This window comes from Brienomyrus brachyistius, unplaced genomic scaffold (assembly GCF_023856365.1).
Source record: "Brienomyrus brachyistius isolate T26 unplaced genomic scaffold, BBRACH_0.4 scaffold33, whole genome shotgun sequence".
Taxonomy (NCBI): domain Eukaryota; kingdom Metazoa; phylum Chordata; class Actinopteri; order Osteoglossiformes; family Mormyridae; genus Brienomyrus; species Brienomyrus brachyistius.
Window position 1 is genome coordinate 834,427 of NW_026042308.1, and position 18,432 is coordinate 852,858.

An 18,432-nucleotide genomic window follows, 5' to 3' on the forward strand; every position below is an offset into this window, starting at 1 on the left:
AATGTAATTCACCAGAATGCCATTTAATTATGATACTCAGGCACTGGTTAAGCAGGACATTAATAGGATAGAACAGAAAGACTTTATTGTCATTATACAGTTAGTAAATATAATATATAGACATAAATATATATAATGTACATTACATTTTAGTCAGAGTGAAAAACTGTTATTTTGCATTTTTGTTCAACTCGCTGAACCCCGTCATTTATTTCTGTCAAACATACATTTCAGAGTAAAAAGGTTTATACAGGTTAAAAATCAGAGATTTACAGTGGAGAAGCAGTAACATAGCGCACAGTGGAACAGTAAAAATGATTCCTCTTTATGCAATGAGCTATCCCAGCGTCAGCGACACTGTGGAGTCTGTATTATAAGCCCCAAACCCTGGATAGAGGGGCTCAGTGAATGAGGAGGTGAATCTGTACAGTGATGTCAGTCCATCAGAGGAGACTCTGTAGAAGGTCAGAGCACCAGCCCCCCAGTCCAGATACACTCCTACTCTACAAGAACCTGAGGGCTGTATGGGTATGAGAGTCTGTTCCTTATTGTGCCAGACAGAGTAACTGACAGGATTACAGCACAGACTCCATGACTTGCCATTGCATCCAAGCAAACAGTCATCACACAGTCCTTTCCTCCTGATCCCTTTATAAGTCACTCCTATCCGAACTTCATCTCCTTCCCACTCTGCCTCCCAGTAACAGCGGCCAGTCAGACTCTCTCTGCACAGAACTTGGTCCCACCAGTCAGATCTCTCTGGATGATCAGGATATGGCTGCTCCTCAGCCCCCCACTCATGTGTCACCTTCCTGTTCCCCTCTGACAGAGACAGGCGTCTGTGTGCTGTGTTGGGGTCCAGCGTCAGCTGGCAGAAGTCTGTAAGCAGGAGGAAAAGCCACTAATACTGTCAGGCAGAGCAGCACTTTAGCTGGTACTTTATTCTTCTGTACAACACATATACAATGGTATGTAATAACGAAAACACGAGCTACTTTGTGACGCGGTTCGTCAGCTCGAGGTACAGTACAGTACCATATTTACTTTTATTTTTATTGCGTAATAATTATTATTACTCATTATCATTATTATGTGCCGCCTTTATTTTTCCGATTTACCTACAAGCTCGATCTAAAGACAGACATCGGGAACGGATCTCATCCGTAACGTGCGACCTGCCTGTATGTGAAATACCTCAGAAATACCTCTTCCCAGTGGGAAGAGCCGCAAAAACGCTGCACGTGCTAAACCAACGGCTTATACAGATGAAAATTACAAAAATAACCTCATCATCACATGTACTCACCACAACAATTATGGGAATGCAGTCATAAAGTAATAAGAATGGTATTTTGGTGATGTCTATTTTGAATCTTATCTAAAATAATATATATATAGAAACTCACCAAAACACAAACATGGAAATGTATCTGCATACAGTGCAAAACACACACTCAGCACAATGACTGTATGAATACATTTATACTGTAGTATTATTTAGTAGTAATAATAGTAGTATTAATAGTAGTAATTACGAATAAAAACATGCAAAGACACTTACATTTCTGTAAGCCTGGTCTGGTCCTGCACTCTCCACCGTGATCCACACTACAGGAGAAGCAGAATGACATAGTACTACTGCTGTATCCATTTATTTATTGGTGCCTCTTCTTCACATACATGCATAAGTATCTGTAGCGTGTCAGACACACACTCTGTACTCACTTCAGCTTCTCCAGTTTACAGCTGGGATCCTCCAGTACAGCAGAGAGCAGCTTCACTCCTGAGTCTCCTGGGTGATTGTAGCTCAGATCCAGCTCTCTCAGGTGTGAGGGGTTTGACCTCAGAGCTGAAGCCAGGGAAGAACAGCCTTCTTCTGTGATTCTACAGCCTGACAGCCTGCAGAGAGACAGACAAAAACACTCTGATAAATAAGATCACCTCAACAATACAAGTATTAGTTTTAAGTAAATGTGACTACTTTCGTGTACTGTGACTCCTTTCAATAATTACAGTTTACAATCTTGAATACCCAGTAATACTGACCTCAGTATCTTCAGTTTACAGTGTGAATCCCCCAGTCCAGCAGAGAGCAGCTTCACTCCTGAATCCTGCAGGTCATTGTCACTCAGGTCCAGCTCTCTCAGATGTGAGAGGTTTGATTTGAGAGCTGAAGCCAGTGCCTCACAGCATTTCTCTGTGAGTTCACACCAGTCCACCCTTATGAAAATGAAACATTTATAAAACTTCTTTTTCTATTGGTGCACTGTATATTAAATTAAAGTGAGCCATCACAGCGATGACAAGAGATTTTTATATAGCAGTGAATTTATTGTACAGCACATAAAAAGCATTTTAACAGTCACCCTGGTTTTGATTTACCCCTGAAATAAACACTGACCCTTTGGGGGTGTTCACTGCAACCCTGTATCTCCTGCCTCCTTACCCACCACAGGGGACTAAACTGGGATAGATTAACCTTCACATCCAAAACCATGATCAGAACAGAACTGGGAAACACCACCATCTTAGGAAAGTCACTGACGATCCCCCCATGGAGAGGGGGGTACAGAGTCTGCTATGTTCTGGCTGTGAAAACACTGGCAGCAAAGTGAATATGTCTATAGTGGATGTCAAAGGTTTACACACCCCTATTATATCTGGAGTCTGACCTACAGCTTATCAATTTTCTTGAAATAGTTTCTCTTCTTTTCCACACAAACATAAAGAATATTGTTTGTTTTCATTTCAGCCTTTACAAACAAAGAAGGTGGCATTTCAGCAAATGCAGATATATGATTTAATTAAGCAATGTGAAAATTATACGTGAATCCTGTAACATATTCAGACCAATGAAATAGCTTCCACTGCGGTCATCAGTCACCTTTCTGCCAGCTGTCCCCAAACTGACTAGTTACTCTGAAAGGAGGAGATGTGAACATCCCCAGCAGCCAATGCAGGCCTGTCAGGCTGTGTTAGTTCTCGTTCCAGCCTGGCTGATGTATGGCTTGGTTAATATTTAAATTGAACAAATTGCTAAGTTAAAAGTAAAATAGAACAAAATATATGGATGCAACACAACTTACAGGAAATCTGTTTGAGGGGCCTTAGCATACAGACATTTTAAACGCTGTGGCCCAGTACAGTGAGAGCTGATTACAGAAGAGATTCATCTCTCATACTGCAGCTGATCTCTCAACAGGCGGCTGATGTGACACAGGAAGGTGCCCATGCAGCAGGTACCCAAAATAAAGGAGTATTTTATTTGGTGTAACTCCACCTGAGGAAGTGTGATTTAGCTTCCTCTGCTATGAAACTGTGAAAAGTCCAGCCCATACATGGCACCAGAGCATATTATACTATTTTATGGGGAAAAAAAGCTGAAATCAATACCTGCTTATTGGTAATGAAATGGTGTGACTGCAGTGGTTCGCTTATGTGATTTGCCTTGTAGCCATCACATTTTGTACTAAAGTACCAGATCAGTGCTTGAACTGTCAAATAGGACTGACCTCAGTATCTCCAGGTTACAGTGTGGAATACCCAGTAATACTGACCTCAGTATCTCCAGTTTATAGTGTGGAATACCCAGTTATACTGACCTCAGTATCTCCAGTTTACAGTGTAAGTCCCCCAGTGCAGCAGAGAGCAGCTTCACTCCTGAATCCTGCAGGTCATTGTTACTCAGGTCCAGCTCTCTCAGGTGTGAGAAGTTTGATCTGAGAGCTGAAGCCAGTGCCTCACAGCATTTCTCTGTGAGATTACAGCTCTTCAGCCTGGAAATGAAAACATGTTAAGACACAACGACATACATAGCCTGCAGATTGTTAATAGTCATGTGTACTATTAACAATGTATGTGAAAATACTATGTGAAAATTATATGTCAATTCTCCCGTAACATAGTCAGACCAATGAAATAACTTCCATTACAGTTGACAGCCATCTTTCTGCCAGCTGTCCCCAAAGTGACTAGTAAATCTGAATGAAAGGAGGAGATGTGAACATCCCCAGCAGCTAATGCAGGCCTGTCAGGCTGTGTTAGGTCTCCTTACAGACTGGGTGATACATGGCGTATTTTATGTTAAAACTGAACACTAAAAGTAAAATAGAACAAAACATATGGATACAACACAATTTAGAGTAAGTCTGTTTGAGAAAACGTAGCACATGAACATTTTCAATACTGTGGTGCACACAGATCTGTACAGTGCAGTGAGAGCTGATTACAGGAGAGATTCGTCTCTCATAGCTGACAGGCAGCTGATGTGACACAGGAAGATGCCCATGCAGCAGGTACCCAGAATAAAAGGATGTATTATTGGGTGAATTATTTAAAAACAGGGTAATGGTATTCTGTGATTCTTTGATATAAAGTGTTTTATAGTATTAAGATATTGGTACAGGTCATGATTGGACAGCTTGCATTCAGGATCAGCTGATTTACTCACTGAGCCATTCTGTGGAGTGTCAGAAAGCACTGTCCTAGAATCCTCAGTGTGGAATACCCAGTAATACTGACCTCAGCATCTCCAGTTTACAGTGTGGAACACCCAGTAATACTGGCCTCAGCATCTCCAGTTTACAGTGTGGAACACCCAGTAATACTGACCTCAGCATCTCCAGTTTACAGTGTGGAATACCCAGTAATACTGACCTCAGCATCTCCAGTTTACAGTGGGGAATACCCAGTAATACTGACCTCAGCATCTCCAGTCTACAGTGTGGAACACCCAGTAATACTGACCTCAGCATTTCCAGTTTACAGTGTGGAACACCAAGTATTACTGACCTCAGCATCTCCAGTTTACAGTGTGGAACACCCAGTAATACTGGCCTCAGCATCTCCAGTTTACAGTGTGGAACACCCAGTAATACTGACCTCAGCATCTCCAGTTTACAGTGTGGAATACCCAGTAATACTGACCTCAGCATCTCCAGTTTACAGTGGGGAATACCCAGTAATACTGACCTCAGCATCTCCAGTTTACAGTAGGGAATACCCAGTAATACTGACCTCAGCATCTCCAGTTTACAGTGTGGAACACCCAGTAATACTGACCTCAGCATTTCCAGTTTACAGTGTGGAACACCAAGTATTACTGACCTCAGCATCTCCAGTTTACAGTGTGGAACACCCAGTAATACTGGCCTCAGCATCTCCAGTTTACAGTGTGGAACACCCAGTAATACTGACCTCAGCATCTCCAGTTTACAGTGTGGAATACCCAGTAATACTGACCTCAGCATCTCCAGTTTACAGTGGGGAATACCCAGTAATACTGACCTCAGCATCTCCAGTTTACAGTAGGGAATACCCAGTAATACTGACCTCAGCATCTCCAGTTTACAGTGTGGAACACCCAGCAATACTGACCTCAGCATTTCCAGTTTACAGTGTGGAACACCAAGTATTACTGACCTCAGCATCTCCAGTTTACAGTGTGGAACACCCAGTAATACTGACCTCAGTATCTCCAGTTTACAGTGTGGAACACCCAGTAATACTGACCTCAGCATCTCCAGTTTACAGAGGGGAATACCCAGTAATACAGACCTCAGCATCTCCAGTATACAGTGTGGAACACCCAGTAATGCTGACCTCAGCATCTCCAGTTTACAGTGGGGAATACCCAGTAATACTGACCTCAGCATCTCCAGTTTACAGTGGGGAATACCCAGTAATACTGACCTCAGCATCTCCAGTTTACAGTGTGGAACACCCAGTAATACTGACCTCAGCATCTCCTGTTTACAGTGGGGAATACCCAGTAATACTGACCTCAGCATCTCCAGTTTATAGTCTGGAATACCCAGTAATACTGACCTCAGCATCTCCAGTTTACAGTGTGGAACACCCAGTAATACTGGCCTCAGCATCTCCAGTTTACAGTGTGGAACACCCAGTAATACTGACCTCAGCATCTCCAGTTTACAGTGTGGAATACCCAGTAATACTGACCTCAGCATCTCCAGTTTACAGTGGGGAATACCCAGTAATACTGACCTCAGCATCTCCAGTTTACAGTAGGGAATACCCAGTAATACTGACCTCAGCATCTCCAGTTTACAGTGTGGAACACCCAGTAATACTGACCTCAGCATCTCCAGTTTACAGTGTGGAACACCCAGTAATACTGGCCTCAGCATCTCCAGTTTACAGTGTGGAACACCCAGTAATACTGACCTCAGCATCTCCAGTTTACAGTGTGGAATACCCAGTAATACTGACCTCAGCATCTCCAGTTTACAGTGGGGAATACCCAGTAATACTGACCTCAGCATCTCCAGTTTACAGTGTGGAACACCAAGTATTACTGACCTCAGCATCTCCAGTTTACAGTGTGGAACACCCAGTAATACTGGCCTCAGCATCTCCAGTTTACAGTGTGGAACACCCAGTAATACTGACCTCAGCATCTCCAGTTTACAGTGTGGAACACCAAGTATTACTGACCTCAGCATCTCCAGTTTACAGTGTGGAACACCCAGTAATACTGACCTCAGCATCTCCAGTTTACAGAGGGGAATACCCAGTAATACAGACCTCAGCATCTCCAGTATACAGTGTGGAACACCCAGTAATGCTGACCTCAGTATCTCCAGTTTACAGTGGGGAATACCCAGTAATACTGACCTCAGCATCTCCAGTTTACAGTGTGGAATACCCAGTAATACTGACCTCAGCATCTCCAGTTTACAGTGGGGAATACCCAGTAATACTGACCTCAGCATCTCCAGTTTACAGTAGGGAATACCCAGTAATACTGACCTCAGCATCTCCAGTTTACAGTGTGGAACACCCAGTAATACTGACCTCAGCATTTCCAGTTTACAGTGTGGAACACCAAGTATTACTGACCTCAGCATCTCCAGTTTACAGTGTGGAACACCCAGTAATACTGGCCTCAGCATCTCCAGTTTACAGTGTGGAACACCCAGTAATACTGACCTCAGCATCTCCAGTTTACAGTGTGGAATACCCAGTAATACTGACCTCAGCATCTCCAGTTTACAGTGGGGAATACCCAGTAATACTGACCTCAGCATCTCCAGTTTACAGTAGGGAATACCCAGTAATACTGACCTCAGCATCTCCAGTTTACAGTGTGGAACACCCAGCAATACTGACCTCAGCATTTCCAGTTTACAGTGTGGAACACCAAGTATTACTGACCTCAGCATCTCCAGTTTACAGTGTGGAACACCCAGTAATACTGACCTCAGTATCTCCAGTTTACAGTGTGGAACACCCAGTAATACTGACCTCAGCATCTCCAGTTTACAGAGGGGAATACCCAGTAATACAGACCTCAGCATCTCCAGTATACAGTGTGGAACACCCAGTAATGCTGACCTCAGCATCTCCAGTTTACAGTGGGGAATACCCAGTAATACTGACCTCAGCATCTCCAGTTTACAGTGGGGAATACCCAGTAATACTGACCTCAGCATCTCCAGTTTACAGTGTGGAACACCCAGTAATACTGACCTCAGCATCTCCTGTTTACAGTGGGGAATACCCAGTAATACTGACCTCAGCATCTCCAGTTTATAGTCTGGAACACCCAGTAATACTGACCTCAGCATCTTCAGTTTACAGTGTGGAACACCCAGTAATACTGACCTCAGCATCTCCAGTTTACAGTGTGGAACACCCAGTAATGCTGACCTCAGCATCTTCAGTTTACAGTGTGGAACACCCAGTAATACTGACCTCAGCATCTCCAGTTTACAGTGTGGAACACCCAGTAATACTGACCTCAGCATCTCCAGTTTACAGTGTGGAACACCCAGTAATACTGGCCTCAGCATCTCCAGTTTACAGTGTGGAACACCCAGTATTACTGGCCTCAGCATCTCCAGTTTACAGTGTGGAACACCAAGTATTACTGACCTCAGCATCTCCAGTTTACAGTGTGGAACACCCAGTAATACAGACCTCAGCATCTCCAGTATACAGTGTGGAACACCCAGTAATGCTAACCTCAGCATCTCCAGTTTACAGTGGGGAATACCCAGTAATACTGACCTCAGCATCTCCAGTTTACAGTGGGGAATACCCAGTAATACTGACCTCAGCATCTCCAGTTTACAGTGTGGAACACCCAGTAATACTGGCCTCAGCATCTCCAGTTTACAGTGTGGAACACCCAGTAATACTGACCTCAGCATCTCCAGTTTACAGTGTGGAATACCCAGTAATACTGACCTCAGCATCTCCAGTTTACAGTGGGGAATACCCAGTAATACTGACCTCAGCATCTCCAGTTTACAGTAGGGAATACCCAGTAATACTGACCTCAGCATCTCCAGTTTACAGTGTGGAACACCCAGTAATACTGACCTCAGCATTTCCAGTTTACAGTGTGGAACACCAAGTATTACTGACCTCAGCATCTCCAGTTTACAGTGTGGAACACCCAGTAATACTGGCCTCAGCATCTCCAGTTTACAGTGTGGAACACCCAGTAATACTGACCTCAGCATCTCCAGTTTACAGTGTGGAACACCCAGTAATACTGACCTCAGCATCTCCAGTTTACAGTGTGGAATACCCAGTAATACTGACCTCAGCATCTCCAGTTTACAGTAGGGAATACCCAGTAATACTGACCTCAGCATCTCCAGTTTACAGTGTGGAACACCAAGTATTACTGACCTCAGCATCTCCAGTTCACAGTGTGGAACACCCAGTAATACTGACCTCAGTATCTCCAGTTTACAGTGTGGAACACCCAGTAATACTGACCTCAGCATCTCCAGTTTACAGAGGGGAATACCCAGTAATAAAGACCTCAGCATCTCCAGTTTACAGTGGGGAATACCCAGTAATACTGACCTCAGCATCTCCAGTTTACAATGGGGAATACCCAGTAATACTGACCTCAGCATCTCCAGTTTACAGTGTGGAACACCCAGCAATACTGGCCTCAGCATCTCCAGTTTACAGTGTGGAACACCCAGTAATACTGACCTCAGCATCTCCAGTTTACAGTGTGGAATACCCAGTAATACTGACCTCAGCATCTCCAGTTTACAGTGGGGAATACCCAGTAATACTGACCTCAGCATCTCCAGTTTACAGTAGGGAATACCCAGTAATACTGACCTCAGCATCTCCAGTTTACAGTGTGGAACACCCAGTAATACTGACCTCAGCATTTCCAGTTTACAGTGTGGAACACCAAGTATTACTGACCTCAGCATCTCCAGTTTACAGTGTGGAACACCCAGTAATACTGGCCTCAGCATCTCCAGTTTACAGTGTGGAACACCCAGTAATACTGACCTCAGCATCTCCAGTTTACAGTGTGGAATACCCAGTAATACTGACCTCAGCATCTCCAGTTTACAGTGGGGAATACCCAGTAATACTGACCTCAGCATCTCCAGTTTACAGTAGGGAATACCCAGTAATACTGACCTCAGCATCTCCAGTTTACAGTAGGGAATACCCAGTAATACTGACCTCAGCATCTCCAGTTTACAGTGTGGAACACCCAGTATTACTGACCTCAGCATCTCCAGTTTACAGTGTGGAACACCAAGTATTACTGACCTCAGCATCTCCAGTTTACAGTGTGGAACACCCAGTAATACAGACCTCAGCATCTCCAGTATACAGTGTGGAACACCCAGTAATGCTAACCTCAGCATCTCCAGTTTACAGTGGGGAATACCCAGTAATACTGACCTCAGCATCTCCAGTTTACAGTGGGGAATACCCAGTAATACTGACCTCAGCATCTCCAGTTTACAGTGTGGAACACCCAGTAATACTGGCCTCAGCATCTCCAGTTTACAGTGTGGAACACCCAGTAATACTGACCTCAGCATCTCCAGTTTACAGTGTGGAATACCCAGTAATACTGACCTCAGCATCTCCAGTTTACAGTGGGGAATACCCAGTAATACTGACCTCAGCATCTCCAGTTTACAGTAGGGAATACCCAGTAATACTGACCTCAGCATCTCCAGTTTACAGTGTGGAACACCCAGTAATACTGACCTCAGCATTTCCAGTTTACAGTGTGGAACACCAAGTATTACTGACCTCAGCATCTCCAGTTTACAGTGTGGAACACCCAGTAATACTGGCCTCAGCATCTCCAGTTTACAGTGTGGAACACCCAGTAATACTGACCTCAGCATCTCCAGTTTACAGTGTGGAACACCCAGTAATACTGACCTCAGCATCTCCAGTTTACAGTGTGGAATACCCAGTAATACTGACCTCAGCATCTCCAGTTTACAGTAGGGAATACCCAGTAATACTGACCTCAGCATCTCCAGTTTACAGTAGGGAATACCCAGTAATACTGACCTCAGCATCTCCAGTTTACAGTGTGGAACACCAAGTATTACTGACCTCAGCATCTCCAGTTTACAGTGTGGAACACCCAGTAATACTGACCTCAGTATCTCCAGTTTACAGTGTGGAACACCCAGTAATACTGACCTCAGCATCTCCAGTTTACAGAGGGGAATACCCAGTAATAAAGACCTCAGCATCTCCAGTTTACAGTGGGGAATACCCAGTAATACTGACCTCAGCATCTCCAGTTTACAATGGGGAATACCCAGTAATACTGACCTCAGCATCTCCAGTTTACAGTGTGGAACACCCAGTAATACTGGCCTCAGCATCTCCAGTTTACAGTGTGGAACACCCAGTAATACTGACCTCAGCATCTCCAGTTTACAGTGTGGAATACCCAGTAATACTGACCTCAGCATCTCCAGTTTACAGTGGGGAATACCCAGTAATACTGACCTCAGCATCTCCAGTTTACAGTAGGGAATACCCAGTAATACTGACCTCAGCATCTCCAGTTTACAGTGTGGAACACCCAGTAATACTGACCTCAGCATCTCCAGTTTACAGTGTGGAACACCCAGTAATACTGGCCTCAGCATCTCCAGTTTACAGTGTGGAACACCCAGTAATACTGACCTCAGCATCTCCAGTTTACAGTGTGGAATACCCAGTAATACTGACCTCAGCATCTCCAGTTTACAGTGGGGAATACCCAGTAATACTGACCTCAGCATCTCCAGTTTACAGTGTGGAACACCAAGTATTACTGACCTCAGCATCTCCAGTTTACAGTGTGGAACACCCAGTAATACTGGCCTCAGCATCTCCAGTTTACAGTGTGGAACACCCAGTAATACTGACCTCAGCATCTCCAGTTTACAGTGTGGAACACCAAGTATTACTGACCTCAGCATCTCCAGTTTACAGTGTGGAACACCCAGTAATACTGACCTCAGCATCTCCAGTTTACAGAGGGGAATACCCAGTAATACAGACCTCAGCATCTCCAGTATACAGTGTGGAACACCCAGTAATGCTGACCTCAGTATCTCCAGTTTACAGTGGGGAATACCCAGTAATACTGACCTCAGCATCTCCAGTTTACAGTGGGGAATACCCAGTAATTCTGACCTCAGCATCTCCAGTTTACAGTGTGGAACACCCAGTAATACTGACCTCAGCATCTCCTGTTTACAGTGGGGAATACCCAGTAATACTGACCTCAGCATCTCCAGTTTATAGTCTGGAACACCCAGTAATACTGACCTCAGCATCTTCAGTTGACAGTGTGGAACACCCAGTAATACTGACCTCAGCATCTCCAGTTTACAGTGTGGAACACCCAGTAATACTGACCTCAGCATCTCCAGTTTACAGTGTGGAACACCCAGTAATACTGACCTCAGCATCTCCAGTTTACAGTGTGGAATACCCAGTAATACTGACCTCAGCATCTTCAGTTTACAGTGGGGAATACCCAGTAATACTGACCTCAGCATCTCCAGTTTACAGTGGGGAATACCCAGTAATACTGACCTCAGCATCTCCAGTTTACAGTGTGGAACACCCAGTAATACTGACCTCAGCATCTCCAGTTTACAGTGGGGAATACCCAGTAATACTGACCTCAGCATCTCCAGTTTACAGTGTGGAACACCCAGTAATACTGACCTCAGCATCTCCAGTTTACAGTGGGAAATACCCAGTAATACTGACCTCAGCATCTCCAGTTTACAGTGTGGAATACCCAGTAATACTGACCTCAGCATCTTCAGTTCACAGTGTGGAACACCCAGTAATACTGACCTCAGCATCTCCTGTTTACAGTGGGGAATACCCAGTAATACTGACCTCAGCATCTTCAGTTTACAGTCTGGAACACCCAGTAATACTGACCTCAGCATCTTCAGTTTACAGTGTGGAACACCCAGTAATACTGACCTTAGCATCTCCAGTTTACAGTGTGGAATACCCAGTAATACTGACCTCAGCATCTGCAGTTTACAGTGGGGAATACCCAGTAATACTGACCTCAGCATCTCCAGTTTACAGTGTGGAATACCCAGTAATACTGACCTCAGCATCTCCAGTTTACAGTGTGGAACACCCAGTAATACTGACCTCAGCATCTCCAGTTTACAGTGGGGAACACCCAGTAATACTGACCTCAGCATCTCCAGTTTACAGTGGGGAACACCCAGTAATACTGACCTCAGCATCTCCAGTTTACAGTGGGGAACACCCAGTAATACTGACCTCAGCGTCTCCAGTTTACAGTGTGGAACACCCAGTAATACTGACCTCAGCGTCTCCAGTTTACAGTGGGGAATACCCAGTAATACTGACCTCAGCATCTCCAGTTTACAGTGGGGAATACCCAGTAATACTGACCTCAGCATCTCCAGTTTATAGTCTGGAACACCCAGTAATACTGACCTCAGCATCTTCAGTTTACAGTGTGGAACACCCAGTAATACTGACCTCAGCATCTCCAGTTTACAGTGTGGAACACCCAGTAATACTGACCTCAGTATCTGCAGTTTACAGTGTGGAATACCCAGTAATACTGACCTCAGTATCTGCAGTTTACAGTGTGCAACACCCAGTAATACTGACCTCAGCATCTCCAGTTTACAGTGTGGAACACCCAGTAATACTGACCTCAGTATCTGCAGTTTACAGTGTGGAATACCCAGTAATACTGACCTCAGTATCTGCAGTTTACAGTGTGCAACACCCAGTAATACTGACCTCAGCATCTCCAGTTTACAGTGTGGAATACCCAGTAATACTGACCTCAGCATCTCCAGTTTACAGTGGGGAATACCCAGTAATACTGACCTCAGCATCTCTAGTTTACAGTGTGGAACACCCAGCAATACTGACCTCAGCATCTCCAGCTTACAGTGTGGAATACCCAGTAATACTGACCTCAGTATCTCCAGCTTACAGTGTGGGATATCCAGTACTACTGACCTCAGCATCTCCAGTTTACAGTGTGAATCCCCCAGTCCAGTAGAGAGCAGCTCCACTCCTGAATCCTGCAGATTATTGTCAGTCAGGTCCAGCTCACTCAGGTGTGAGGAGTTTGATGTGAGAGCTGAAGCCAGCACCTCACAGGATTCCCCTGTGAGATTACAGTTGTTCAACCTGGAAAATAAAACATTTTAAGACACAATACATTGTACTATTAACAATGTATGCGAAATACTATGTTGTCAGCCATCTTTCTGCCAGCTGCCCCCAAACTGACTAGTAAATCTGAATGAAAGGAGGAGATGTGAACATCCGCAACAGCTAATGAAGTTGTGTGTTAGGTCTCGTTCCAGCCTAGCTTGGTTTATATTTAAATTGAACAAATTACTAAGTTAAAAGCAAAATGAAAGAACATATATGGATACAACACAAACATAAGGAATTATGTTTGAGGGACCTTAACATACAGATATTTTAAAGCCTGTGGTCCACACAGATCTGTACAGTACAGTGAGATCTGATTACAGGAGAGATTCATCTCTCATAGCTGACAGGCGGCCGATGTTACACAGGAAGGTGGCCATGCAGTAGGTACCCAAAATAAAGGGATGTATTATTTGGTGAATTATTTTAAAACAGGGTAGTTTGATTTGTGTTTCTTTGATGTAAAGTGCTTTATAGCATTAAAATATTGGAACAGGCCATGACTGGACAGCTTGCAGTCAGGATCTGCTGATTTAATCCTTGGGCCATTATGTGGAGTGTCAGAAAGCACTGTCCTTAGTAAAGAATTTAGGGTGTGGAGTACCCAGTAATCTCCAGTTTACAGTGTGGAATGAATACCCAATAACACTGACCCCAATATGTCCAGTTTGCAATGTGGAATACCCAGTAATACTGACCCCAGTATCTCCAGTTTACAGTGTGGAATGTTTCTCAGGTCCAGCTCTCTCAGAGGTGAGGAGTTTGATCTGAGAGCTGAAGACAGCATCTCACAGCATTTCTCTGTGAGTTTACAGCCATTCAGCCTGAAAAAGGAACTGAGTTATTATTCACACACAGACTGGCATACATAATATGGAAAAAATATTTGGACACCTGGTCATTACTGTCACGACAACCAGGACCGAGCGATCGGGATCCGGGTATGCAAGCCGCTAAGCGCTGGATTTGGATAAACCAAACAGAGGCACTGAAAGGGACAGGCAAGAGGCAAGATCGAAAGACAGGCAGGGAGGTCGTAAGCCAGGGGGTCAGTCCTACAAGGAAGCTCAAGACAGGAACACACGAGGGTGCGGGAACAGGACGAGCAGGAGCAGGCTGGGAGGACGGGTCAGGTACCGGGAAGGGTCTGGAACGGGAGAGAGAGAGGGGTAAGGAGAAGACACTAGGTAAACAGGCAGGGTTGGGTATCAGGGAGAGACAATCGACAAGAAAGTGCTTGGTATGGCTTCTATACATCAGCGCAATACTTCGCAACGTGTAAGTGACGTCTGACTGGTTTTAACTCTAGGCTCATTCTGTGCAATGAGCCGCAGCCGGTGGTGTCCGCCTGCGTGGGCGTGACAATTACACCTCCAGGAACTTTTATGACACCCCATCCTAAATCCATAGGCATCAATATGGAGTTGGTTCCCCATTTGCAGCTATAACAGCTACCACTCTTCTGGCTTTCCACAAGATTTTGGAGTGTGTCTGTGGAAATTTTTGGCAATTCATCCAGAAGAACATTTGTGAGGTCAGGCACTGATGTTGGATGTAAAGTCCTGGCTCATGCAATCTGTTCTAGTTCATCCCAAAGGTGTTCGGTGGGGTTAAGATCAAGGCTCTGTGGGGACAGTCAAGTACTTCCACAAAACTCACCCAACCATATCATTTATGGACCTTGCTTTGTGCACTGGGGCAAGGGTCATGCTGAAACAGAAAAGGGCCTTCCTTCCCTTGTCCAAAATGACTTGGTATGCAGAAGCATTAAGTGTTCCCTTACCAGAACTATGGGGCCTAACCCAACCTCTGAAAAACAACCCCATACCATTATCCCTCCTCCATCAAACATTACAGTTGGCACAATACAGTCAGGCAGGTAACATTCTCCTGGGATCCACCAAACCCAGACTTGTCCATCAGACTGCCAGTTAGAGAAGCGTGATTTGTCACTCCACAGAACACATTTCCACTGTTTTCGAGTCTAGTGGAAGCATCCGATGTTTGGCTGTACGCTTGGTGATGTGAGGCTTGCATGCACCTGCTTGGCCATGAAAGTTCATTCCATTAAGCTCCCGGCACACAGTTTTTGTACTGGGCTTAATGTTAAAGTTTGGAACTCTGCAGTTACAACAGAGCACTGGAGACTTTTATTCACTATGCAGCTCAGCACTTGACCCTGCACAGACCCTGATCTGTTACTTTATTTACAGTAAATCGTGGAATATCTAGCTGGGAAAAAACTGACCTATTGCAAGGGTACCACCCTTGAATTCACTGAGTTTTTAGGAATTACCATTTATTTCACAAATGATTGTAAATTTCACTGCATGGCTAGGTGCTTGATTTTATACACTGCATTGTGTTTATATGATTCTCACCAAACTAATGTTACATTTGACACTTTACAGAGTGCAATGAGTGTTGTTGTATAGTGTTACATTGTATTAGCTGTTATAGTGTTCAGTTGACACCACAGAGTGTTAGGTCACTGCAACTCCACCTCTTCCCAGATTCTAAGCGCATATAGCTGTAAGCTGAACACGTGCTTCTTCTTCCCGACTCTTATCTTACTTGTGCTTTAAAGTTGGGATAGAGTTAGAGAAAGAATGTTTTCATTATTAGATTATTTTTTAAGCATGAAAAAAATAGTTTCCTTGCACTAGAATAAGAGAAAACCAATTGAGCCCTCTCATCACCTGTGGTATGAGTAAATAAAATGTATGGTACCAATCCACTGTGTAACAGCACTGTGCAAATTGTCATGTGTTCCTTATGATAAGGCCAAAGTAATCAAACTAGCCTCTCAGCAGGAGTGTTAGTGTTTTTGATAAAGCTTGTTAGAATGCGTAACATAATTATTTAGCTGGGCCCAGAAGAGGTGAGAGCTCCCCTAGTGGCTACAGGAGTGTTAGTGTAAAAGTAATGCTTATTAACACAGATAATAAAGCTTGTTAGAATGCGTAACTTAATTATTTAGCTGGGCCCAGAAGAGGTGAGAGCTCCCCTAGTGGCCACAGGAGTGCATTTTCCCTAAAGCAGATATAGTGGGTGGTGGCCTTATTGCTTTTAGACCACAACTTGGGTTAGAAGAACAAATCATATTATTTTGCTTATTTAATATTCAGATTTTTATTGGGCTTAAATTTTAGAACGTACTGTGTTCTAGGATGGTACGTTATGGATATTAGTCTCTACCATATTTAAATGCTCTGAAATCTGGGCTTTTTCCCCCTGCTGAATTGATGTATGTCGGGTGGTCTGAGTAGTATTGGTGGGTGCGTGATCCTAAAAGGATCTGCATTGATTCTACCCACGTGACAAATACATACAATGCTGAGGGAAAATAGTTTCGCTCAGATTTGTTGTTCCTTAACCTTTGCTTTGTTATGGCATCTCTCTCCAGCTCTAAAAAGCTTCCACAGAAAGCATCAATCATTCATTAGCCTACAAAAGCAAATCCCAGCATTCATTTCTGGGACTACAGTGATCCCCCTCTATATCACAGTTCAGCTATCGTGCCCCCGCTATAACACTGTTCAGCTAACACAATCCCGGTATATCACAATTCAGCTATCGTGCCCCCGCTATAACACTGTTCAGCTAACACAACCCCGGTATATCACAATTCAGCTATCGCGCCCCCTCTATATCACAGTTCAGCTATCGCGCCCCCGCTATAACACTGTTCAGCTAACACAACCCCGGTATATCACAATTCAGCTATCGCGCCCCCTCTATATCACAGTTCAGCTATCGCGCCCCCGCTATAACACTGTTCAGCTAACGCAACACCGGTATAACACTGTTCAGCTAACGCAACCCCGGTATATCACAATTCAGCTATCGCGCCCCCTCTATATCACAGTTCAGCTATCGCGCCCCCGCTATAACACTGTTCAGCTAACGCAACCCCGGTATATCACAATTCAGCTATCGCGCCCCCTCTATATCACAGTTCAGCTATCACGCCCCCGCTATGACACTGTTCAGCTAACGCAACCCCGGTATATCACAATTCAGCTATCGCGCCCCCTCTATATCACAGTTCAGCTATCGCGCCCCCGCTATAACACTGTTCAGCTATCGCGCCCCCGCTATAACACAGTTCAGCTAACGCAACCCCGGTATATCACAATTCAGCTATCGCACCCCCTCTATATCACAGTTCAGCTATCGCGCCCCCGCTATAACACAGTTCAGCTAACGCTACCCCGGTATATCACAATTCAGCTATCGCGCCCCCTCTATATCACAGTTCAGCTATCGCGCCCCCGCTATAACACTGTTCAGCTAACGCAACCCCGGTATATCACAATTCAGCTATCGCGCCCCCTCTATATCACAGTTCAGCTATCGCGCCCCTGCTATAACACTGTTCAGCTAACGCAACCCCGGTATATCACAATTCAGCTATCGCGCCCCCTCTATATCACAGTTCAGCTATCGCGCCCCCGCTATAACCCTCCTGAGTCCCGGTAATTCATTTTTGTCCTCTGTAGGGGACATGATTATGGTCATTTTATTTTAAATGGCATTTGACTAATCTAATTCAGTCCTACTGTACTCTCTAGGAGACATCCTGGGCTTTCTAATGATGTCACTAGAGAGGGGAGGGGCTTACTGAGCACATGTACTGCCTTTTCAAAATGGCTGGCATTGCATCAGCCACATTTTACGGCACTAGGAGAGGTAAATGCTTATTATTTCATATAAAAAATGTCTGTGCTGTCAAAAATAAAATTGTTTCTTTATTTTGAGAGTCTTAACTTAATTTTAATAAGATTTCAAACACATGCAGTGAATTTAACCCTTCGAAAACACAACTTGTATTCAATGTCCTCTGGAGAGGACAGCAGGACTTACTAATTCTCATTTTGACCATTATTCACAAAACAGAAAGCCAGGTGATGAGTAAGGTAGAGAGGATGT

At 44.3% G+C, this 18,432-nt stretch overlaps 2 protein-coding genes across 5 annotated transcripts in view; one reads left to right on the forward strand and one right to left on the reverse strand.

The window, feature by feature from the left end:
• The window catches only part of LOC125721464 (NACHT, LRR and PYD domains-containing protein 12-like), a 388,574-nt gene that overhangs the window by 232,086 nt on the left and 138,056 nt on the right, over positions 1-18,432 (forward strand). The window lies entirely within an intron of this gene.
• The window catches only part of LOC125721503 (NACHT, LRR and PYD domains-containing protein 3-like), a 39,616-nt gene continuing 21,362 nt past the window's right edge, over positions 179-18,432 (reverse strand). The window contains exons 11-15 of the mRNA XM_048997457.1: positions 13,297-13,470; positions 3,603-3,776; positions 1,726-1,899; positions 1,562-1,608; positions 179-879 (exon numbers count right to left, since the gene is read on the reverse strand). Of these exons, the coding sequence (XP_048853414.1) occupies positions 338-879; positions 1,562-1,608; positions 1,726-1,899; positions 3,603-3,776; positions 13,297-13,470 (1,111 nt within the window). The 3' untranslated portion in view covers positions 179-337. The remainder of the gene's footprint in view (positions 880-1,561; positions 1,609-1,725; positions 1,900-3,602; positions 3,777-13,296; positions 13,471-18,432) is intronic.